The sequence below is a fragment of the Rasamsonia byssochlamydoides genome (assembly GCF_041956645.1).
Source record: "Rasamsonia byssochlamydoides strain NRRL 3658 unplaced genomic scaffold VTN77scaffold_37, whole genome shotgun sequence".
NCBI classification, from domain to species: Eukaryota; Fungi; Ascomycota; class Eurotiomycetes; order Eurotiales; family Trichocomaceae; genus Rasamsonia; species Rasamsonia byssochlamydoides.
This window is the reverse complement of record NW_027192420.1, coordinates 110,506-133,963: the sequence shown is the minus strand read 5'-3', so window position 1 is coordinate 133,963 and position 23,458 is coordinate 110,506. Positions and strand designations below refer to the sequence as shown.

Here is a 23,458-nt window from a genome sequence, read left to right as displayed (position 1 = left end):
TAGCTTATGCGCCCCCTCTTCCCCGCCACCTATTTTATTTTCTTTCTTTGTCTCTCGCTCTGTCTCTTTTTCTTCTCTCTTTGGAAAACAACAAACAAACACACAAAAAACCCCTTTTGAGATAGTATAGAGTACTGTACATTTCAGTTCACCTGCAGTTAACGTAATATTAATCAATCCTGCTCCGTATGTGATGCATCTCATCTCGTCCACTAATTGAAATAAATGTCTTGCTTCCTGAAATCGGAAACAAAAACAACGACAAAAATAATAATAATAATAAAAATAAAAATAAAAATGTGGTGGTGAAGTTTCCCTGCCTCGTCTCCCCGCGGCCTTATCGCCTCATCGCCTCATTTTCGTTTCGGCCGTGTGGTTATCTGGTCCGGTCTGGTTCGGTTATCTGGTCTTTGTTCGATCGATCGATCGATCGATGTTCCTTCCTGTTTCTGTTCTTGGCGAGCAGCACCTATCTACCTACCTAGGTACCCAGCTCAGTGAATTTACTATAAAGAGAAAGAAAGAACCTACTATATATATATATGGAAGGCTTCTATTTTAGAATTCCAACATCTGTTCTATCATCCCTGGTTATGCTTCTATAGGGAAATTACTTGATATCAAGTTGATGCGTTCATTGTCATTATTCTACTCTACTCTTGATAGAAATCAGTTAAAAGTTACGAAGGAAAAGTTACGAAGAGAAAAGGAACGACTGTCTGTCAGGCCATCAATTGATCTTCTTTCATTTATCAAATCTCGGCCAGCAAGCACTGATTCTGAGGTAACTATCTACTCTTCAAAAAAGCTAGTGGTAGCAACGTTCAGGAAGAAAAGAAAAGAAAAAAAAATCAGAACAATGGACAAAGGAAATGTAAGGATGGTCACTGGACAGCGGAGCTAGTTCCGCCAGGTAAAGTAAGAATGAGAAGGAAAAGAAAAAAGATGAAATGAACACAGGTCAACTCAACAAACTCTGTCGTAACTCGTCATAAATCAAACTCATCATAATCGTATCATAACAGATGTCGACAGTCGCCGTCCCACACTGTAAGTTCAAGTTGCCGGTTGCTAATTGCCAGCAGTTGTAAATCAATTCAAATCAAAGTCAAAGTAAATAAATAAAAAACAACAATGAAATAAAAAAAATCACAAATGAAAAAGTGGACCGTCCGGGTCTGTCTGTAAGTTGGTGACTCCGTTCTGTTGTTCCGTTGCTCCTGTTCGTGGCAGTAGATCAAGTTTCCCGGCCCCATTTCATGTCATGTCATGTCATGTCATGCAACCTGTACATGCGAAGAAGAAACGAAACAAAACGAAAACAAAACAAAAACCGAATGGACCCCCCAGACCATTGCATGCTGTCTTCCGTGTTCATCTGCTTACACATAAACATGTCATCCAAAATATGCCAACAAACTCCAGTAACCAAAAAAAAATCCCACAGAATCGCTAAATTGCATCATAAACACATCAAGATAAACACATCTCATCATGCAAGAGTCATATAACATAATCATCCAACGTGAACAAAGGAAATGGGCAAGGCGTAGAGCCATCAGCGATTGAAAAGCGCGCTGTCCGCTTATAACTGTCGTTAGGGAGTGAGAAGAAAGATTCGTGACAACAAAAGAGGGCAAATACATGAACGTGAAAATTCAGCTTGGCTAGGCCAGCTAGCCTAACTTGAAAGGAAAAGGTCCCCAGCGGAGAGAAAGGATCGAGAAGGATCGAGAAGGGAGGAGATATGATCGCAAGCAGCACACTCTAGCAAGAGCTGACAACAGTAACAACTGGACAACCGGACAACCGGGTTACTTCTCTTCGATCGGCGCAGCACCGCATTCCCGAACCATGCGTCGGAAGTCGCGCACCACCTTCTCGGGAATTCGATCCCACAGCAACGACCTCGTGTAGACGTCCGATGTCGCCTTCGCCTCCAGACTCTTGTGGCCGCCGTTGTTGTTACGCATGGCGGCAAGGGCCTGTTGGAGGTTGGAAGGCTGCTGGGGCTTGAAATCAACACCGTCCTCCTCGAAGGTTGTCAGCGCATTGTACTGATCCGCGTTCAGAGCAAACACCTGTTCGTTCTCCTGCTCCTTCGTAGGCATGGCGAGCGTGTTGTGAAGTTCATCCAGACTGGAAGTGGTCGTTGTGGCAGGAGCAGTAGAGGTCATCTGGGCCATCTCGGCACCAGAGATGGTGGTCGGGAGAGGAACAGCATTGGAGGAAGCAGAGACTGCAGCCTGGTTGGCAGAGGGCGCCACTTCGGGGGCCGCCGAAGCCAGCACAGCCTTCAGCACATTCGCCGACTCAGCGCGGTACTCTTCCGAAAGTTTTGGAATGGCCGCGGCTGAGAGCGATGCGCTATTCGAGGCGATGAAGGCGCCAAAGAGAAGACACATGTAGAACGCATTCCAACTGAATGGATAGTCGCTCTTGGCCACGGCTTTCTCGGAAGCCTTCTCGCTCTTAGCGGGAACAAGCGTGTTGTTGTTGCTGTTGTTGCTGTTGCTGTTGCTGTCAGGCGCGGACGTCTGCAGCGGCTCCGTCTCGAGAGAGAGGCCATTGACCATCGAGAAGTCCTCCCACGGACTGCTATCCATGGTAAGGTTCTCGAAATCGGAGAAGTCGTTCGAGAAAGTGGAAGCGTTGGACGCTTTCAGCTGGTTCTCTAACTTCTCCATGGTCTCGCGGAGGATGTTGTTCTTCTTCCGAAGTTCCGCCGTCTCCAAGGTGTGGTTGCGGATGAGTTCATCCTTCTCCATCTGGAGGCTTTCGATGTATTGATTGATCTGTTGTTGGGTAGCCAACCACTCGCTCTTCTCTCGAAGGAGTTCGGCTTCCCGAAGCTTCATGTTATGCAGGGCCTCTTCCAGCTCGCTGATAACATGGGTGAAGTGCTTCTTCTCCTCTTCCAGCTTCTCGGTATGGAGCTTCTTTCGTTGACGCGAGTCAAGTCTGGAGTGTTACAGGTTAGAAGAAAAATCGCTGCGCTTGGGAATAAGAAGACACTTACGCTGCCTGTCGATTCCGAAGTAAACGCTTCTGCTGCTTGAGCTCCTTGATCTCCTCCTCATTGGTCGATTGCGCAATCAACTGATCGATGTTGCTGAGGGTGCGCTCCGCGGGAATCTCGAACCTTGCGTTCTTCTTCCGAATCCCATCGCGCCGGACTTGGAGAGGCGAATCGTTCCGATATGTCGGACTCCGTGTCGTCGGCCGTTGTCGACCATCCTGAACCTCGGAAGTCGCCGTCATCCATCCTTGGCTGGACTGGGGAGACATGGCGACGCCTCCCTGTGCGCCAAAGATATGCCCGGGGCGATAGGTCATCTGAGAGAAGTTGATGGAGGTAATGGGGCCCACGGCACCGCCGGAGAAGGCGCCGGCGGAGTTGCCGTCGAAATCGTGCGAGAACTGATCATACACCTGGGCGGGCGTACATGATCCGGAGTCTCGGGACATGGGCCATGAGGTCTGGTGCGCATAGCTGGCGCTGGTCTGTGTGCTCATAAAGGCGTTGCTCCCTGCGTCGTACATGGAAGTGGCCACTTGAGAGTTCTGTCGGGATTGCGGATGTGAGGCGTGTTGTTGCTGTGGCTGTTGCGGCGTCTGGAAGTCGGGCCAGACAGGTTGGTCTCGGTAAGGGAGGCCGTCTGCGTTGTGGTCGTACGATGATCGTCGAGGGTCAGTCATGGAGGAGACATCGGGAGTGGAGTCAAGGATCTTATCATCCAACACGCTCATCTCATCCTCTTCCGAGAAGGTGGCTTTGGATTCTAATGCTGAAGGCGACTGTTGGTAGAAATCAAACGGCTGCTGCGAAAATCGGGCCATTGTGGAAAGTGGTGTGTATGTCTTGGTGACGAAGAAAGAGTGGGATGAGAAGCGAAGCCGTGATAGACGATAAAGAGGCGGTGTGTGGTTGGTGCGGGGTGGGAGGCACGCACACAAGGAGGAGGGAAGAGGGGAGATGAAAGAATGAGAAGGATGATGAGGGGGTGCAACCAGGGAGATCACACAAAAATCAAAGAGGTCTTCTCAATATAGACCTCTCTGAAGACAGAGCGCGATGAGCTGTGTTCGCTTGGATGCTGCATCTGATATCCAGGGGAGCCATGTCTCTAATATCTACTGTAGTCATTTATGTATATTGTTCCTGTCGTCTACACGAGCACCGATCCGGCCCGAGGAGACATCCATGGGTCGCAGACGGGAGGGCTAGTGCGAGCCGGCAGCGTGAGCAGTGGGCTCAGAACGCTGAACCACCCGTCCTCCACCGAGGCCATCGTAGAGGCGCGAGTCTGCTGCGGGAACCAAAGCGAGGCGATGTTTTCTCGTGTATTCCGAGTTTGGCGTTTGATCGATCATTGGATGCTTCGCGGTCGTTTTGGGCAGACGTGCATCTGGAAAGGCGTGGTAATATTACGGCTGGTATTAGGCGTATTTTTGGTGCTGAGATCCGTCCCATTACGTCCCAGAAATCAAAACAAGCGCTCAGCCAATGCTTCACTCAGCCATGATGCCTGGGTGTGTCTGCTTGGGGCTTCCTCACTGGCATGCTCGTCAGGCTAGCCGTGTCGTCGCATCCAGCTGAGGATGGCACACGCGCCGTTGAGCGACTGGATTGGACAGGATCAGCATGTTGAGGTCGGCAGCACGGTCTCACTTGGCCTATCGATCATTCCATCCCTCTCGACGGGCCTCGCGAGGGCTGCTGACACGGTCTTACCTTTGTTCCTTTGGCCTAATTAATTAATTAATCGTACCATTCGAGTTCAGTCAGTAGGAATTAAATTAGTCTTGGATATGCTTGCTCTGCTGATCTCTGTGCGCCGCTGTCCACCCCGCCATAGGTTTCTCTAATCAGTATCTCGCAGTCTGTACAGACAAGGAAGCGAGGTTGGACAGTGTGAGGATCAGCAAGTCTGTAATACCATCTTTGGACGCTCTGATTGCCTGAAGAAAAAGGTAGCCCAATCCTGACCTTTTTCCGGGGTGATGCGTCGTACTTGTCTATACGGAGTATACATAACCTGGTGTGTGGTGTGTTGCTGGATATCCTGATACGGTGCTCTGAATGGTATGGTAAGACGCCGACGAATGGCTGTATTGATCAGATGGACGGAGAAGTCACCCACCCCATGATGTCCAGCAGACGAGTGTGTGACCTCAGCCACCCCAGAAAAGCAGACAGTTTGATGCCCACAATGGCTTGACCGTGATTAGAAGGAGCTCGGACTGCATCACTTGGTCCTTGCGCCTGCCCCTCCCCCATCTTTCAGTGTCTGCTGATAGAAGAGACATCCATCGCCTTCGGGAATCACTGGTCATTTCTCGAGGGATCGTTAGGGAAAAGCCTACTCGAGTTTCTCGCGGGTTGGAAATCGGTTTCCGCGATCGCCACTCAGGCGGTGTTGCTGTTTCTCTGCCTGTGTACTCGGTCGTGAGGCCAGTGTCAGGAAGAGGGACAAACAGTAAGAATGAACAGGATACTTGCGCACCAGCCATCTTGGAGGGGTCCTTCGTACGGGACGTAACACCAATACGATACGGCGCTTGCGTATTGTCTGGTAAGACTGGAGATAGCCGAATGAGCGATCGAGATGCTCTAAGGGCCGGCCTGCGGGGAAGATCCACTGGCCGCGAGCGCGAATCGATCCAGATCCTGGGCTGCTGCTTTTCCTGGAAGCGTTAGAGCTCGGTCCACCTGTTCCCCAAGCGTCTGCCCGTATGTACAGAGTATTTACTGTACATGTGACTGCCAGGCACGTTATCTTCTCCACTGGTGTCGACCACTGACAGGAATATGTCTTCGCCTTCCACTGTCAGCACAATCTGCAAGCTCATGCAACCAGCAGGCGGCTGCACACGCACCGCGGACCGCAGAAGCTTAGACTTTTCTCTCTGGTAGCGAATAAGAGGACCTCAGACGGAACCTCAGCAGTGGTTCGTCCTGCTGATGGCCTCGGGGAAAAGTCGACCAGTCCCGAACTGTCGTCGTTGGGTGCTTGCGCAGCTCTAGAGACATGATCTCATATTTCCCCCTCGAGGAATCAGCCAGTGTCGAGCTGGGTAGGCCATTTTCCTCCTCTTCGTAAGGCATCCGTACTTTCTTCAAGGCATCACCTCAGGCCTCCATCAGAGCAGCCTGAATGAATGCATCTGTAGCAGTAACAGCCCTTCTTTTTGCCAATCACTCGAATAGCAGATCTAGCGAGACCGTTTCCCCGGGGAATACATCCCTCCCTCCACAGTATCCATCAGTTGTCATGCTTATTTCCTGGTCCGATCACGACCGATAACCGGATCGGTCATGGGCCATGCCCATCGTGGACCTTTCTTTGCCCAACGGAGAAATCGTCAAGCCTGATCAGGTTGGGCAAGGCCCAATTGTTCGATCATTGATATCCAAGTCTCACCAATGTGTGCACGGTGGAGTCGTTGTTTAGTGCAGCCGACTAGCTCCGTTCTCCGTATGGGCACGGAACGGAAGCGAGTGCTTCCGTCGATTTCAATTTGGACCGTTTCAGAGGTGGAGGTATGGATTTTTAGGACAAGCGTAGAAGCAGTTCCTGATAAAAAAAAGCAAATGAAATGATGCCAGTCTTTCGGTGTACTAATTAGATGGAGAAATAATATCACAGGCATTCGCAGGAACGGCAGATCGAGATCACGGAGCTAACCAAGATTGCACTGGTCGAGAGACGCAGTGACGCCTGAGCCATTTCATTGGGGATTCCGGGATAAAGCCGTCAATCACATCAGTAAGAGGAAGAATAGGAATGACAGATTGTTTTAGAGGCTCTTCAGTGTTCACATGAAAGGTCTGCAGTGAGGCGGTTAGGTAGATGCAGTCTGGAAGCTAGAGGGAAGGAGAGAGAGAGCTGCATTGCAGTAACTATTTTTTTGCCTCTGTATGAGGAAGGAAGGTCCTGTGACTCAGTCCCTGGCAGGACTCGCCCAGCCTGCCAGGGGCAACTGACCTCGTTGGTCAATTCCATGTTGCCCTGAAGAAATGCATCTTCACTTTCCTGTAGACCTCAAGTTTGAAGTTCGAGTCAGATATTGTTTTCTTTGAAGTTGAGCTACCTTGATCCGGACTTGTCTGATAATCTACATGCCTAGGGGAAGGATCTATACGGATCGATTGTATTCCCGTAAAGTACTTTACACAGCTTTACAATAATAACAGTAGCACTGTTTTGAAGCCCGATACCATTTGCAAGCACAATAACAATAATGAATGGTGACATTGGAGGATTCTCTCTATCTCGCGTGTCTTCCGTCTATGAATTTTCTACGACGTCAGAGAGAAAGAGGGAGAGCATATTATTCGTCAAGATTAGTTCTCCTGCATCGCTGCATGCACGGAGTGCAGAATGTATTTGGAAGACATTGTAGACTCTTCTTCAGCATTCATCTTCCATGCCAAAGACGGAAACCCTTCCAAATCCTCACAGGAGGAAGCATGCTGCAGCCCCCGAACAATGAGGCTGCACCACGATAATGCTTCTATGCAATAACGACATCATCAATTTCCCAGCAAACCATGAAATTGGTAACCTTGCATCGCATTTCTGTTGGAGACAACCTGTCGACGCCGTTAGTATAGTAGTCTGTCCTTAGAGGCTATGTTGGCCAATCAGAGGCGCCATTGTCTATGACTCACAGTGTTAGGACCCTTCGTCCCTCCAGTTTCTATGGAGAGAACGCGCACGAAATTCGTCCCTTCACACGGTCCGTGTTCGAGTTCATTAGTATGGATCCCGTTTCATGATGATTCCTGCCACGTTGTTCCAGTAGTGAATAAAAAATAGGATAATATTTCGCGTCAGAAACACTGGCCAACGTTTACTAACTAAACTAATTCTGTATGTACGGAGAATCCGCAGACCATTCTTTTTTCTTGCCTAAGAAGAAGCAAGTAAGGAAGAAAGACTAGAATAAGTTCGAACGAATCGGATCTTGCATCCATTTCTTCCAGGGAACTGGTGAAACACGTATAACAAGATGCTCTCTGCTCATGGTGAAGTAATCCTAGCGAAGTGAACGAAAGCAACTGCACTGTGTCTGCTAGGCTGCCTGACTGAAGGACAGACAACAGAAATTCAACTAACTACCTACCTCCCTACCTACTAACGCTTGCTACGTAACACGTACATACATACTGTGATGATGTTGTTGATGTTGATCGTTATTACAATAACGATTATTATTTTATTTTTGTAAATTCGCAGTGTTCTCTCATCCAGGGGTGCCATTCCCTTATCATGGTATGCATTTCTAGCATAGCATCATCTGTTTTCTATCTCATTCATATGCAGGATGAACCGCAACAACAGCAAAAAAAAAGACATTGGCAGTCAACAGAACAGAGGACATTGTTGGGGTCATATCATCGGTGACGTCGTCATGAATATCGATTCCTAAGCCTGCCGCTCTCCCTCTTAGCAGAGGCTGTGCTGCATAGCACTAATTTGCTCCCCACAGGGTCGACAGTAGTGCATTTAGTTTGATTTGATCGGAGAATTTCTGGACGCCAGCGGATTAGTTGACTCGACTCATGGCTTCTCTTCCTCTTTGAGTATGGAGCAGGATTCTATCGTATGAATATGGTATGGTGCCTTGAACATGTACTCCGTTCCTTAGAACGCTCGAGAGAATGCTCTACCCTGTATGGAAGTCAATGCAAAGACAAAAGACTCTATCTTCCTTTTGCTACAAACAATTCCTCACTTCTGAGATCTTGCACTCCGATTCTGTAGACAGAATATGCAACTCAGCCACATATTTGATAATTTTCACTCAATTGTGCCATTTTACTGTCCACATCAGTGGGGCCTCTCTGGTCTGTCTGTCGTCAGTTGATCGACGGAGGATCATGAAGCCAGTACCACGCCGGAGGTACCTGCCTACATGTACCTCCGCATTATGAAGTCCCCGCTGATTATTTCTCCATGAGAATCAACTAACTATCTACCTAGGTAACTAACTAATTAATTAATTAACTAAGTCTGGCCTAATTAGTTGCTAAACTACTGCATACTGCATGGAGAAAGCGGCGTATGTGTCTTTGTTTTATGCAAAGAAAAGACAAGACTCAAAAACATGGTGGTCCCTCCCTTATCAGGTGTTGTTTTGTTTTTTCGGCCGATTCTTATTACTTGCATTTAATTCTATACTGCATTAGCGTTAGGTTTTGTTTTTCGTGCCCAACCGAACTGAACTGGACGCGAATGCAGGGCTTAACCTTAACGTGGTTCCTGTTTTTGGACTGAGGTCGACCCACTCCCCTCAGAGGTTGGAGTAATGTATGAGTCATACTATTCAGTTGAAATTTCCTGGGGACGAAGAATGGGGATGGAAGCATGGAAGGGAGGGAAGAAGAAAAAAATCTGATGATGAGCATGCTTTAGATATTAATCCAGGTAGAGAGGCTGAAAAGAAATCCCAAAGAAAAGAAAGACCTGATCTATATGATAGATATAGCGATCTATCTATTTACTTCTCTACTCTATTGTAAACAAATAATACCATTTTTGATGCCAATTACCTAAACATCGCTAAACTTATGTGACACCAAAACTCCTGAAATCCGCCTTATTAGCAAGAGATATATACAAATTGGCAAAGGGATTGCATGCTGGTACGATGTTATATATATTAGCAATTGGATATTTATTCTTCAGTGAGTGAGACACGAAAATTATGGCGAGGAATGTAGGGTAAGTAGGGAGCCCACCTACATGGGAGAGGTCTTCTTCTACTGACTGATACGCTAGTAATAGTGCAGCCCTGATTAATAGCATTACTCGGGAAAGAGATCAGAAAACGAAAATCCATTCATTGTGCTATCGACAAACCAGGATGAATGAAAGCTCGCCACTCTTGCTATCTTCAGGGTATCTCTCACCAGCCACTTGCTAACGCCAAAAACAAAAACTCCATAAAGGCAAACCATGCAATTAAGAGACGCGTCGAAAGAGAAAAGAAAAAGTCCAGTCCAGCCGCAGGTCAACATGATATACAGGGGCATTTGACTGAACAGCTGGGCTAGATGGGGGCGTCGCGATTAGATCTACAGCTTTCCTGGTCACTGCACGATTAGTAGCTCGAAAAGGGCAAGACGTCTCGTCTCGTCTAGAAATGGACAAAATCTTGCTGCCCCGAGAGCTCGCTATCCTCAGCACCGCCCTCGATGACTTCCACAGGGTCATCGTCAAGCTCATCGGAGTCGACGTCGTCCGAATCGATCTCGTCGTACTCCTCTTCGTCGCTAGAGATGTCTTCTTCCTCTCCATCAGGAGTGGGGGATTCTGCTCGGTTAGCAGCATTCTTGCGAATCTGCCCTGCCCTGTCAACATGGGGTAAAGTGCATTTCCTCTTGTTGCAGGTTCCTGTGTTGGCATAATCTGGACACTCGTAGACGTGTCGCTCCTGGCATTCTGCCCCTTTCTCACAGTATCCCAGGACTGCAAATGCCCGGCAGACAGGCGCTCCTGGGGTTACACGGACGTGAGAATAGCGGCAGTCCGGGTTCGAACAACGTCCTCGAAGAAAGTGTACGCAAACTGGGGATCTATGGGGCGACGGTTCATGTGAGAGATCACAGCTTTCTCCAGCACGGCATTTACCAGTCTGAAGAAACTCCTTGCAGATGGCAACTTTGTCGGGATTGTGGATGTAGGGGCAAGCTGGTCCTTTGTAACAAGTTCCTGAACAGTTTCAGCTTGCGTCAGCATCCAACCGTAACTCGTGTGTTTTGAATAATCGTCAAAACGTGGTCAGACGAATGATTGATATTCGGGGCCGGGAAATTGGAGTGGGAGAAGAGAGAGTCGGGTACCCGTTCGAGAGAATCTCTTGCAAAGCTCGTCTCTTTTCTTGACTTTGCCCGGTTTCCTGTACACGCGCTAAGTAGGAATTCCTAATCTTATTTCGACACATTCATCATCTACCTTTTGGACACAACTGCACCCAGGCGGTGGAGATTGCCCGTCTTACTTCGAACAAATGTGACGCCGCCGACGGTCACTCTCTTCGGGGTGGCATTTGCGGTCGTTGGATCATCTAACATGGGTGAGCCAGCTCTCAAATGTACTTTCTGGGGGGTGAGTCTCGCACTGGATATCCTGATCAATTTGCTTCCTCCTCGTGCAACCTGGAAGGGAATATCATTCACCAAAATCTGGTAAGGTGTTTGCCGTTGGGCGGTCACAGCAGCTTGGGCTGGAAGTTGCCGTCCATTTCCATGTACGTATCTCATGACCTTAGCTTCCTCAGCCTTAGCTCGTCTCTCGGCCTTGAGCCTCTGGGTCTCCGCGATTGCTTTGGCTCTCGCCTGCGCTTCCTTATTGTAGATGGCAGAGTTGATCAGCTGTATATGGCGATCACGTTTCGCAACCCACCCACTTGAGGCTCCCGGCTTGACCTCACTGTCATGGTCACCGGAGTTACCAGGCACGTTGCCCTTGTCCGCTGCAGGAGCCGGGGAATTGTTAAGGACGAGAGTTCGATTGCGATGAGTTATGGGACGTCGCTGAGGCCCTCTGACACGATACGGTGCCCAGCCACCACGCGGGGGTCGTGAGCTATAATGCGGGTTATTCGGTCGCTGATTCTGCGCAGCTCGGTTTTTGTGCTTGTTGATCTGACCTGTGCAAAGCTAAGCATGATGGAAACATGAATTCGAGATCGCAAGCTGGACTTACCAGCCAGCTGGCTGATCTTTGCAAGAAGATCTTGATCTTCTGTCATCTTGGCCTAGGCCAGACAGTGGAAGCAGTCTCAGCTGAAAATCAGAGTGTACGTACGGAGTAAGGTGACGAGGTTGTGGCTATGATGTCTGTTGAGAAACGGTGGAATCTGGAAAACGCAGGCGCTTAGGTGGGTAGCATTCTCCACCAATCCTAGTCACGTGAGAGGCGCCCGTGGGCCATTGGTGTATAAGAGGCACAATACATCATACCTTACTGAGGTATATGATTTCAAATAGAAATAAAATAAAATAAAAAAGCGCACGTTCTTAGCTTTCATAGAGTGCTACGGATACTTTGAAAACCCAACTCATGCTTTTGGCGGGCAGAGTTCTACTGTCCCTGGAAGCAAGGTTCTACTAATAATGATACGGTGTTTTCGCCCATTACAGAGGCATCTAACTCGACATAGGCTTCCCGCTCAGAATAATGGAGTCAGCTTGGCAGGCAGACCGGCATATGGTTGCTTGGTCCTCATCGAAAAAGAGCAGACAACTAGTGCGGCTGACATTTTACTCCGCGGAAGCCACTGAAATCCTGATTATTTGTAATCGAAAGTACCCAGTTCCACATTGATATTAGTCCTGTCTATTCTGATATATCATACAAAACCTTCTGTAAACTTTAAATCGAAGAAACCATCCAGATCACAGTCTTCTCAGCCAATACCAAAACGCCTTAGAATGCAAGAAAAGTTCAAATCAAGTCGTCACATCACACTCTCAAACTGAACATCTTCATTATCCGATCCAGCCCCCGAGCCCATGGGGTCGTCTTCTGATGGTTCATCATTGTAACCTGTGTCCGGTGGAAGTTCCTCCTTGGCCTCTCTGTACAACGCATTTGCATAGCTACTCTCCCTGGCCTCGGGCTTGAGCTCCCACGTCATGGCGAAGTCACCCGATTTCACCAGATGGGCGACCATTTCTAGTGTCTGCTTCAGGTATGATTCGGGCTGCTGAAGTCTCGCTTTCAAGGCTTTAAACGGCCAATACTTGTATTCCCGGAAGCATTCGTAGATGAGATCCAAGAGTTCGTTTTGCGGCATACGGGTAGTCTTGTTCTCCTGTGTACGAGGCTTTGGTGGCTTGGTCGCTTGCTGTATGGACATTAGTCAAGGGGCAAGCAAAGAAAGATACGGGGAGTTCCGCGATAATACTGACCACAAACGCGCCCTTGTCGCCCGGCACCACATTCTTGGGCTGGAGCATCTTGGTGGAAATCTTGGGAACGAACTTGGTTTCACGCCTTGGCTTGAGAGCCCCTAGAGCCCGAGCTTCGGCTATCCGTTGGAATTCTTCGTTTTCGACGGGAATGCAGTTGAACTCATCCCTAACCTTTCCCACAATAGCGGTTTGCTCTGCGAGAGTGGCAAAAGTCAGTCCATCGCCTTATATCCAGGTTCTAACTGACAGAGAACATACTGGGTATTGTCTTCCGCACGTAGGGCTCCCACTTCTTTTTGTGAGTTTTCTTTCTCGCCTCCCGCTTCATAGACTCGTAAAGCAAGGAGCGCGCCTCGCCAAAGACCACGTCGGCCCGATTCTTGTAACCGGGGAGATCCTTTTCTGTAAAAATATAACTATTTTGTACGGCATAAGACGTGTTATCGGGATTCACATTCTGGCGCTTGAGGATGTAGTCTTTGGGAATGTCTTTGTTTCCGGGGTGTTCATTGAGTCGCAAACTGACCTACAGTAACGAGTTAGACTTCACAATCACCGCAAGGAGACCGTTGAAGCGTTGAAACATACTCTCTTGATGTCCGTGGGATCGCCCTCCACTCTGATTGTGCCGATCTGTATCTCCTCGTCGTCATCTAACTTCGACCAGTGCTCCCACAGCGCCTTCGGAATGCGCGTCAACCAGACGTTTTGCCCGGCCTGTGAAAAGTCTAGATCCCCTGCATCCTCGTAGATGTCTTCATCTGATAACGTGCCAGCAGGTGTTTCTCTGCTGTCAGGGTCGGGTTTAATATAGGGCGTGGAGCCTGGCTCCTGCTTGACTGGGGCAGCCATGCTGCTGGCGACTTTGCCGGGATCCGCTGTGAATGAGAATAACTCGGTCTGGAAAGTGTCTCTGACGTCGCGATTGCCTGACGAGAAATACTCCGCAGCCAGGCGTGGAGGTGATGCCGTTTTGAGCTGCAAGTGACAGAAGTGACGCTTGAGGCGACCTTGTTGCTTCATGAACTAACCGCGTGGGGCGGCAATTACACTGGCCAAGGCTCGGCCCCGAAGGCGGTGAGAGCCGGACAGAGGCATTGCAGAGCTGCATAGACAGATGCGTTCAAGGCCATCAAAGAAATGACATCCGTAATTCTCATAACTCTTTACCCACAGTAGATCAGAGTAATAGGGATCTATATAGGGAGTATTACACCTGGGCTTGAAGCAAAATACCTGGTGCTATCTCCAGGGACTTTTGACACCCAAGCCTACCTGCATATAGGTTTATATTTTATTATTCTATGGATTTACTAATTTATTGATTCTACTTTTTTTCTTTAAAAATCTACTTCCCAGGCGGGCTTCACACTTATATTCTTTGTTGTGGTTTACAATCTAATACAGACAGGCTGGAGCTCCCCTCTTATCGATAAGCGGAGCTAGCTTCTTTAAACCAACCCTCCACTCCCGCACTCCGCCATCCTCTCAACACCCCACGCCCGGTCTCATTCTACAATCATCTGTCTTTTTCCTTCTGACCATGGCGTCCCAGAAAGTCACAGATGCTCTAGCATCCATCGAATCATCTTCCAGTCAACAGAACAAGCCACAGCTCTATAATGAGCTCCTTTCGAAGATCGTCTCGAGCTCTTCTGGACATGAGCTTGCCCAAGACCTGATCTACTACCTTGACTCGATTCTCAGTGAAAACGTCAGCATCGTTGTTGCTCGCCCTCTCCTCGACTCCTTCATCAACGTCCTGCGCGACCTGCCTCCCGAGATCAAAATCAAAGTCGGTCAGCACGCGGTCACGTTACTTCAGTCCCGTTCAGCATCCGTCGAAGAGCAAGACTCCAATATTCGAGAAATCCTTGCAGACGCCTATGAGTCGCAAGAGGAGTACATCGCCGCGGCACGGACGTTACAGGGCATTCATCTCGACAGCTCACAGCGCCTCATTTCAGATGAAGCCAAGATACGGATGTGGATTCGGATAGTGAGACTCTATCTGGAAGAGGATGATACGACCAATGCGGAAGCGTTTCTGAACCGGATCAAGAACCTGCCTAGCAAAATTGAAGACCCGGAGCTCAAGTTGCATTTCCAGCTCGCGCAGGCTCGCATCCTCGATGCCCGCCGCCGCTTTCTGGACGCGAGCCAGGAGTACTTCAATGTCAGTCTGGCTGTCGGGGTCGATGAGAACGACCGGTTACAGGCCCTCTCCGCCGCAATCATCTGCGCTGTGCTGGCACCTGCCGGACCGCAGCGATCACGTACCCTAGCGCGCCTATACAAGGACGATCGTGCGACATCGGTGGACGAGTTCGGAATTCTGGAGAAGATGTACCTAGATCGGCTTTTGACGCCTGAGGAAGTTGCCGCCTTCTCGAAGAAGCTGGCTCCCCACCAGCTCGCGAAGACGGCGGATGGATCGACTGTGCTGGACAAGGCCGTTATTGAACATAATCTCGTCGCTGCCAGTAAGCTGTACGAGAACATCAAGACGGACTCTCTGGGTGCCATTCTGGGGCTTCAGGACAGCGGCGACTTGACCGCGGGTGAGAAGGCAGAGGCCTATGCAGCGCACATGGTGGAGCAAGGCCGTCTGAAGGGTAGCATCGACCAGATTGAGGGTGTGATCTATTTTGATTCAGGGATCTCGGGAGTGGGGAGTACGGGGACGACAGGAAGGAACCTACGACTGTGGGATGCGGGCGTGCAGGGAGTGGCCGAAGATGTGGAGAGAGTGGCAGCGAGTGTAGCTGATGCGTTTCCCGTAAGTTGTCTTCGTCACAAAACTTCCTCTTTGATTAATCCACATGCTGACCAGCTCTACCCTACAGGAATTTGCTGCTTCGCAAATGGTTCATTGACAGGAGGACGATGTAAAGTTACCAAGCTCACCTCACGGACACTTCATGAATTCACTGCTTTGAAATGGTGCATTGATAAAGAGAAAGACTGGAGTCAAGGAGCTCCTTAATATTAGACTGGGCAAGGTGCTCTCACGAAGACTACATGAATGCTGTACTAATGAACCTCTTAAACCAAAATATTGATGAACGACTGATCCTATTAGTTTACGCCGTTCAGCGGCAACTACTTAGGTAGCTAATGCAATGAAACAACCTAATCGGAGGTGGTGATAATAACACTATACTCTGGTCGAACCCTTGAACAACTCGCTTCACTTGTCTAAACTTTAAGAGAAAGATACTGAACAAATGCCTATGCCAGAGACTTTCGGCTTAATCCTTTACTGTGGTGGTCCCTACCATAGTCTTTGCCGTAGGGTTCGCTATAATTCCTTGCTATAGTGCCCACGACCTAGGTGTAGTTCTCGCCATAGTTCTGCCTAGGCTTAGAGCTAGGCACCTATCTACCTGGGTACCTACCGTAGGAAAGATCTCTATTTTATAGAACTAGGCCTGGTTAGGGACGTCATGGGCAATTCCAAGGTTAGGTACCCATCTTATTCCCCAAATATTTACTGGCGTACAAGATATGAGGTAATTTAAAGGGGTAGGAGAGAAAGAAATTATTCTTCACTCTAAAATGCCAGACGTCCAGAAGTTATCCTCCTCCTCTTGCACGGAGAGTTCACCACACATACCAACTCTGGACTGAGCTGCATGTGGAAATTGTTATCTTGGTTTAATTTCTCTTGACAAACGATTTGGAGCGCAAGAAACCCAGCTGGAATTCAACGAGGTACGTCAGGTGACGACTATTTCTTCTACCCTGAATGGCCACCGTACTCTTCTAACTCACGCCAGGATGGGACTATTCGAGAGAATCGAAAAAGCTCTGGAAAAAAAGAAATCGATATGACCTGGCGAGCTCTCTTTGAAAAGCATTTTGTGGATGACAGTTCCAAGGAGGCCCAGATTGCCTGGACATGGAAGCGGTGGAAGGAAGAACGCAGGGGGTTCGCGATTCTCCAACGTGAAATTTACCTTCAGGAGGAGGTTGACGCGCGCCAGAAACTCACCAAAATCCAGCCTCTTACGGCCGATGAGGCTCGAGAGCTACAGGAATGGCAGAAGGAGCTCCAGACCTTTGATCAGAGGTACTGGCTTCACAAGAGAGCATATTATAAACTGGAAGTTGAAAAACCAACGGGCCCTTGGATTAGAAAATGGGATGCATCATGTAGAAGAGAGGCCATTCTCTCTGAGCGAAATCGACTGCGTTGCAAAGCAAGAGGAGGTTGCTGTGAACGGGACTGTGGCTGTTGCGAGCGGACTCTCAACACCAACCGAGCGAAGGAGAAATGGGGGCACTGCACCATGGAATGTGGCTGTTGCATTCGAAGCCGTGGCTTCTACAGGCCAGATCTGAAGAAGGATGGGAGTGGTTTCCAGCCAGAGTATCATTATTAAATATTTATAAAGAAACAGAAGCCTTGTCGCCCTTACTGGCTTGAAGGGGTAAAGAAGGTAGTAAAATCAGGTGATCATAAACCTGTGGCCAAGAGCCGAAAAGAACTTGCTTAAGTGTGAGATCAAGAATACAAGTTTTTCAAGTCCTGCACAAAATAATAACTTTTATCATCAGGCACATTTCTTGCCATATCCCTTGCCAGTATACTAGATATTCCTTACCATGGAACCCTTCGAGGACTGATGACGCGCCATTTTGATTGGTAGGTACGGAGTACGCAGTACAGTACGTCTTTTGAACGATCAGATTCCGAAAGATCAATTGCCGATGCAACGATTTCCCTGGTCAGTAGCCGACAGGATCTGGTAGCGACGACCACTACGAATCTTTTTGCTGATACTGTTTTTCAACTGAACCTGCATCGACATATTGAATGGCATTGAATTCTAGCTGTCCACTCGTCTTTTTGATTCGACCACGGAGGAGGTCAACTGCCTAGGTACATTATGTACGCCAGTGTTATCGGTGTATCTTGAGCCGAGGCTCATTGAGGATGCCAGCGTGTGGTTAGCCGGGTTGCCGGGGTGAGTGGGCGGCCAACCATTCATTTGCCGTGCAATTCTGCTTAATCATTAGCCCGATTCGGAAAAGCTGGGTGCGAAAGAGATCAGGAGAACTCGGATTTCACGTGCAATACTCCGGCAATTATACTACAGGGCAAAAGATTGGAAGAAGAGTAATTACTGTCATGAGTAGATATAGTAATCCTGGCGAACTGGCAGAGAGAGGCAGGGATCACGGGTCTTAGAAGTCATATGGGCGAGTAATGACGTCGATGGCATGGGATATTAACATGTGAAAAGGCTTTGGTAAAAAGAGGCATCTTATTTAGCTTACTCCAGAGAGAGCACTCGTTTGACATGTGATGGGGTTGCTTTTTAGCCATTCTTCGAAGGAAAACCATGAACAGCAGACAGTCAGAACGACTTGGCTCAGGTTATTAATTTGAAATAATAATAACAATAATACGTAGAAGCAAGTGTCGTCAAAACCAGTTCGCTGGCTTCTCCGACATTGCGGAGATGGGTGCAGGTGATTCGTCGGCAGATTATTGTCCGCTGCTGCTGAGCTTATCCCGCGCGAAGCCGCGAGCCTCGGCCGAGTGCTGGACTGGACACCTGTTGCACTGATATTTCTTTGTCGCATCCTCGTCCCTTACCTCCTTTCTCCTCCATCCAGTTTTCTTCACTCCTTCCCAGGTCCCATCCTTTTCCTTCTTTTCTGTATCTCGTACGACCCTCGCAACCATGGCGGCCCCCAGAGTGATTGTCGTCGGCGGTGGATGTGAGCGGACCCCAGCTTTCCCCGCAAATTGCTTGTCTTGCTGACTGTTGCTGCACAGTGTCCGGCCTGAGTGCCGCTCACACCGTCTACCTGAACGGTGGTAATGTTCTGGTTCTGGACAAGCAGAGTGAGTGATTGTCTCTTCCTCACCGTTGTCTTTTGGCATCATTCCGGCTGACTGGGCTGCAGGCTTCTTCGGAGGCAACTCCACCAAGGCCACGTCCGGCATCAACGGCGCTGGCACGCGCACCCAGACCGATCTGGGCATCCAAGACACCGTCAAGCAGTTCTACGAGGATACTCTCAAGTCCGCCCGAGACAAGGCCCGTCCAGACCTGATCAAGGTCTTGACCTACAAGTCTGCCTCGGCCGTCGAATGGCTGCAGGATGTCTTCAACCTGGACCTGACTCTGGTCTCCCGTCTGGGGTGAGTACTTTCATTCAGCTTTCATTCTCTTCAGGTCAGAATATTCACTGACGTTGGTGACATGCAGAGGCCACTCCTTCCCCCGTACCCACCGTGGCCATGATGCCAAATTCCCCGGCATGGCCATTACCTATGCTCTCATGCAGAGAATAGAGGAGCTGGCGGAGAAGGAGCCGCATCGCGTGCAGCTCCTCAAGAAGGCCCGTGTCACCGCCATCAACAAGACCGGCAATCAGATCACCGGTGTGACCTACGAGTACAACGGTGAAACCCACACCGCGGACGGTGTCGTCATCCTGGCAACCGGTGGATACGCTGCCGATTTCACGGAGGACTCGCTCCTGAAGAAGTGGCGCCCGGACACCTACCACCTGTCCTCCACCAACGGCACTCATGCTACCGGTGACGGTCAGAAGATGCTGATGGCCATTGGCGCCAATGCTATCGACATGGACAAGGTTCAGGTGCACCCGACCGGTCTGGTCGACCCCAAGGACCCCACATCCAAATGGAAGTTCCTGGCTGCCGAAGCTCTGCGTGGTGAGGGTGGTATCCTGCTCAACTCGGACGGCGAGCGCTTCTCCGACGAGCTGGGCCACCGTGACTATGTCTCCGGCCAGATGTGGAAGGAGAAGGAGAAGGGCAAGTGGCCTATTCGCCTGGTGCTCAACAGCAAGGCCTCTAACGTACTGGACTTCCACACCCGCCACTACTCCGGCCGTGGCCTCATGAAGAAGATGACCGGCAGGGAGTTGGCCAAGGAGATTGGCTGCGGTGAGGCCAAGCTGAAGAAGACCTTTGACGAGTACAATCTGATCGCCGAGGGCAAGAAGAAGGACCCTTGGGGCAAGAAGTACTTCCACAACATGCCTTTCAGCATTGATGATACGTTCCACGTCGCCTTGATGGAGCCTGTGCTGCACTTCACCATGGGTGGTATCGAGATCAACGACAAGGCCCAGGTCCTGAACTCTGAGAAGAAGCCCTTCGAGGGTCTCTACGCCTGCGGTGAGCTGGCGGGTGGTGTGCATGGGGCCAACCGTCTCGGTGGTTCGTCTCTCTTGGGTTGTGTCGTCTATGGCCGTGTGGCTGGTGACAGTGCCAGCCAGTATCTCTTCCAGAAAGTGCTCTCTGGTGCATCGACGGCTCAGCAGCGTCTGAACCAGATTTCTCTTCATATTGACCCGTCCACTCCGGGCAAGATCTCGGTGGAGTGGAACAACGCCGGTTCCGACGGTAAGGACCCGGCTTCTACTCGCGTGGAGGCTCCTACGGCGGCTGCTGCTGCTGCTCCTGCTGCTTCTTCCGAGTCCAAGGCCGCTGCCGCTCCTGCCGGCAAGGCTGCCTCGACGAAGCCGGCAGATGTCGCCGACTTCAAGATTCCTGACAAGGAGTTCACGATGGAGGAGGTTGCCAAGCACAACAAGAAGGACGACCTGTGGATCGTCGTCAAGGGTGTGGTGATGGATGTGACCAACTGGCTGGATGAGCACCCGGGTGGTGCTCAGGCTCTGTTCAGCCACATGGGACGTGATGCTTCTGAGGGTGAGTCGAAGCTCCGAAGCTCCGAAGCTCTTTCGGCCTTGTATATTTTGATGACTTTGGATGCTAATTGCTGGCAGAATTCGAGATGCTTCACGACGACGAGGTCATTCCAAAATATGCCTCCCATATTGTGATTGGCCGTGTCAAGGGGCAGACGCCTCGGCTGCAGTATTGAGTCTGTAGACCGTCACCGGAGTTAGTAGAATCGGAGTTGAAAGGTGAATAATGACTGAACCACTGGACCTCATGCATGGGATGATGGGACAGTGCTGTCTAGGTACATTGACACTTGTCCGATCTATACTATACCACTGTTTCCTTTTTTTTTTTAATGTGTTTTCTCTTGTCTTTTTTTGTGACGATGGATACTCTTTTTGTTTGTTTGCGCTGGTTTTTAAAATTTAGTAACTCTCCCCGCCGGAGGAGGGGGGGGGGGGGGGGGTCTTGTATACGTAGGAATAGGAAGGAATCAATTTGATGGAATTGATATAAACCATGTGGCAAGGTTGCAAAAATACGGAGTATAATAAGCTTATATATATAATGACGGGACTGTAATAATCGTAATATATGTTGGAGGCCCGCCCGGAGAAGACTTTTTTTTAAAAAAAAAAACAAAAGATCTTTAAGGCTTGTCGTTGTCGTTTATTTATACCTACTAGGTAAATAGAACAAGTATACCTGTCTGGTTGCATATCACCATATCACTATCACCATGTCACCATCACCTGATGATCACTATTCCAGTTTTTGAATGTACTGTACGTACACTGTCACGACTGACTCACCTCACAACGTGGTTTCTATATATGTACTGTACCAAACGAACGAAGGCATGAAATCTTCCATCCCCCCTCCTTCCCTCGTATTAGCAAGAGATATATACCTACCAACCTAGGTAGGTAGGTATGTATATATGGAAACTGGCAAAGGGATGGCATATTGGTACGATATTTGGTGTGAGGTTAGGGATATATATATATTAGCAAGGGATAGATAGATAGGTATTTTTTGTGAGGGTGACAAATACCTCCTACCAAGGGATATGACAAGGAATATTACCAGGGGATTAGGTATATATATGGTGAGAATTATGGCATGGCAAGGAATATGGCAAGGAGTATATTGTGAGAAATTTGGCATGTTAGGCAAGGAATTTAGGTAGGGATATAGGAATGAATTTAATAATATAGGTGGGAAGAAGCCCGCCTGGACAGTACATACTACCTGCCTAATATGAGAAATATGGTGAAGGAGAAGAATATCGTAAGGAATATGAGCAGCCTCAATTGAGTATAGTGAGGGATACTCTTCAGTGAGGGTGACGTGACGGATGTTACCAAGGGAATACTACCAAGGGATATAATGGTGGGAATTACGGCATGGCAAGGAATGAATATATATAGGTGGGAAACCCGCCTGGAAAGGAGATAATAATAAAAAAAATATACTATTATACTATATTGTAGTAGATACGTATGTATGTATGTACATGTACATACAAAAGTCCCAGGCATAGAACAGATATTGTCTCTTCAAACCAGTCAAGCAAAGCAAGACCTTATTATAAGGCTTGTGAGGTACTATATGAACTATATGTACAATGTACATGTTTACATGAGAGTGAACTAGTGATATGATATATATAGTACAGGTTTGATAGATGACATTGTCAGTCATGTCATGTCATGTCATTGCTGCATATGTCTCAGAATCATCTTCAGTCTTCGAACTGCCGGTCCGTCCTTTTCTTCTGACCCCTTCCCAGGCTTATTTTTCTTCTCTTCAAGTTCCTTCGATGCCGCCTGCAGCGCCGGTCGTAGATATCCCCATACTTCTTCATGGTACCGCTCCTCGACGCCCATCCAGTCTTCTGCGCCCGCGAGATTGGTCAGGACTGTGTTGCGGAGCGTGGTGGTGTCCATTGCTGCGTGGCTGGCATCCTGCGCGAGAAAGCCGTCAATGTCCGGGATCAAACTCCGTGACGTGATGCGTCGTTCTGCTGCTCTGTCTTCCGCGGATGATGACTGGTGTCGACGGAACCGGTCGATGATCTGGAGCTCCTCCGCCGTCAGAGGTGCGACGGTGTCGATGACGCTGTAATCTGTCGGATCGTCTGCTGTAGGTAGAAATTCGGGCTGGAAATTTGGGTCGGAAAGGAGTGCCACAACCGCTGCACCGTCCTGTGCGTTCTGCAAAGAAGAAGCTTGAGGGGCGGTGTGTGGTGTAGATGTGGATTTGCCGGCGGATGCAGCCTCCCACGCGGGTTGAAATTCAAAATCTGTGCTTTCTTCGATCTCTCTCTCCTTCCCCTTCCCCTTCCCTTTTTCCTGATGCTGCAAGAGTCCAGAGTTCCAAAACAGCGATTCATCGCCATATTCACTCTGGAATTGATCCTGTCCCATCGCGTCCAGCGCAAAGCCACCTTGCACCTGCATCGATGATCGGAACGACTCCGGTGCAGAACTCCCTACTCCTACTCCGTTTGGCGCAGCAGAGCCCGCTCCTGTACCATTTGATCGAGAGAGACTCAAACTCTCCATCGCCACGGATGCAGCAGAACTACTCCCACTGAGCTGCTGCCGAGACGATCCTGCCTTGCTGCCATTGCCCAGTGTCTGACTCTGAGCGAGATCTGTTCCCATAGCGTGACCGCCTGGTCTTGTGATAGCACCACGGACGAGAGTCGATGCCGACTTCTGGATTCTGCTGGCCAGCGAACTGGACTTTTCCTTGTGACCTGTGCCTGTGGCATCTTTGGATGCTGATTGGCTTTGGGACGGAGGCTCTTGTTGAGAGTCTCCTTCTCTTTCTGACATTTTCTTCTT

General features: G+C 49.2%; 8 protein-coding genes across 8 annotated transcripts; 3 read left to right on the top strand and 5 right to left on the bottom strand.

Annotated features, from left to right (window-relative positions):
* Nucleotides 1–1,814: 1,814 nt before the first annotated feature.
* VTN77DRAFT_5128 (uncharacterized protein) lies at nucleotides 1,815–3,840 on the bottom strand (the record flags this gene model as incomplete). Its single annotated transcript, XM_069421263.1, has 2 exons — nucleotides 1,815–2,961; nucleotides 3,020–3,840. The coding sequence occupies 2 exons, from the start codon at nucleotides 3,838–3,840 to the stop codon at nucleotides 1,815–1,817; spliced, it is 1,968 nt and encodes a 655-aa protein (XP_069277122.1).
* Nucleotides 3,841–5,363: 1,523 nt separating this feature from the next.
* Nucleotides 5,364–6,731, bottom strand: VTN77DRAFT_5127 (uncharacterized protein; the record flags this gene model as incomplete). The annotated part of the gene is made up of 5 exons (XM_069421262.1): nucleotides 5,364–5,435; nucleotides 5,508–5,688; nucleotides 5,776–5,822; nucleotides 5,881–5,910; nucleotides 6,690–6,731. 5 exons carry the CDS (start codon nucleotides 6,729–6,731, stop codon nucleotides 5,364–5,366), a joined length of 372 nt encoding a protein of 123 aa, XP_069277121.1.
* Nucleotides 6,732–10,146: 3,415 nt separating this feature from the next.
* Nucleotides 10,147–11,763, bottom strand: VTN77DRAFT_5126 (uncharacterized protein; the record flags this gene model as incomplete). The annotated part of the gene is made up of 5 exons (XM_069421261.1): nucleotides 10,147–10,721; nucleotides 10,853–10,908; nucleotides 10,965–11,076; nucleotides 11,131–11,661; nucleotides 11,718–11,763. The coding sequence occupies 5 exons, from the start codon at nucleotides 11,761–11,763 to the stop codon at nucleotides 10,147–10,149; spliced, it is 1,320 nt and encodes a 439-aa protein (XP_069277120.1).
* A 708-nt stretch (nucleotides 11,764–12,471) lies between these two features.
* On the bottom strand, nucleotides 12,472–13,780 carry VTN77DRAFT_5125 (uncharacterized protein; the record flags this gene model as incomplete). The annotated part of the gene is made up of 4 exons (XM_069421260.1): nucleotides 12,472–12,861; nucleotides 12,926–13,122; nucleotides 13,187–13,454; nucleotides 13,517–13,780. 4 exons carry the CDS (start codon nucleotides 13,778–13,780, stop codon nucleotides 12,472–12,474), a joined length of 1,119 nt encoding a protein of 372 aa, XP_069277119.1.
* Nucleotides 13,781–14,471: 691 nt separating this feature from the next.
* VTN77DRAFT_5124 (uncharacterized protein) lies at nucleotides 14,472–15,804 on the top strand (the record flags this gene model as incomplete). The annotated part of the gene is made up of 2 exons (XM_069421259.1): nucleotides 14,472–15,707; nucleotides 15,775–15,804. 2 exons carry the CDS (start codon nucleotides 14,472–14,474, stop codon nucleotides 15,802–15,804), a joined length of 1,266 nt encoding a protein of 421 aa, XP_069277118.1.
* Nucleotides 15,805–16,758: 954 nt separating this feature from the next.
* VTN77DRAFT_5123 (uncharacterized protein) lies at nucleotides 16,759–17,272 on the top strand (the record flags this gene model as incomplete). The annotated part of the gene is made up of 2 exons (XM_069421258.1): nucleotides 16,759–17,000; nucleotides 17,110–17,272. 2 exons carry the CDS (start codon nucleotides 16,759–16,761, stop codon nucleotides 17,270–17,272), a joined length of 405 nt encoding a protein of 134 aa, XP_069277117.1.
* Nucleotides 17,273–18,621: 1,349 nt separating this feature from the next.
* VTN77DRAFT_5122 (uncharacterized protein) lies at nucleotides 18,622–20,805 on the top strand (the record flags this gene model as incomplete). The annotated part of the gene is made up of 5 exons (XM_069421257.1): nucleotides 18,622–18,658; nucleotides 18,717–18,785; nucleotides 18,848–19,085; nucleotides 19,153–20,630; nucleotides 20,708–20,805. 5 exons carry the CDS (start codon nucleotides 18,622–18,624, stop codon nucleotides 20,803–20,805), a joined length of 1,920 nt encoding a protein of 639 aa, XP_069277116.1.
* A 1,516-nt stretch (nucleotides 20,806–22,321) lies between these two features.
* VTN77DRAFT_5121 (uncharacterized protein) lies at nucleotides 22,322–23,449 on the bottom strand (the record flags this gene model as incomplete). The annotated part of the gene is made up of 1 exon (XM_069421256.1): nucleotides 22,322–23,449. The coding sequence occupies one exon, from the start codon at nucleotides 23,447–23,449 to the stop codon at nucleotides 22,322–22,324; it is 1,128 nt and encodes a 375-aa protein (XP_069277115.1).
* Between the last annotated feature and the right edge of the window lie 9 nt (nucleotides 23,450–23,458).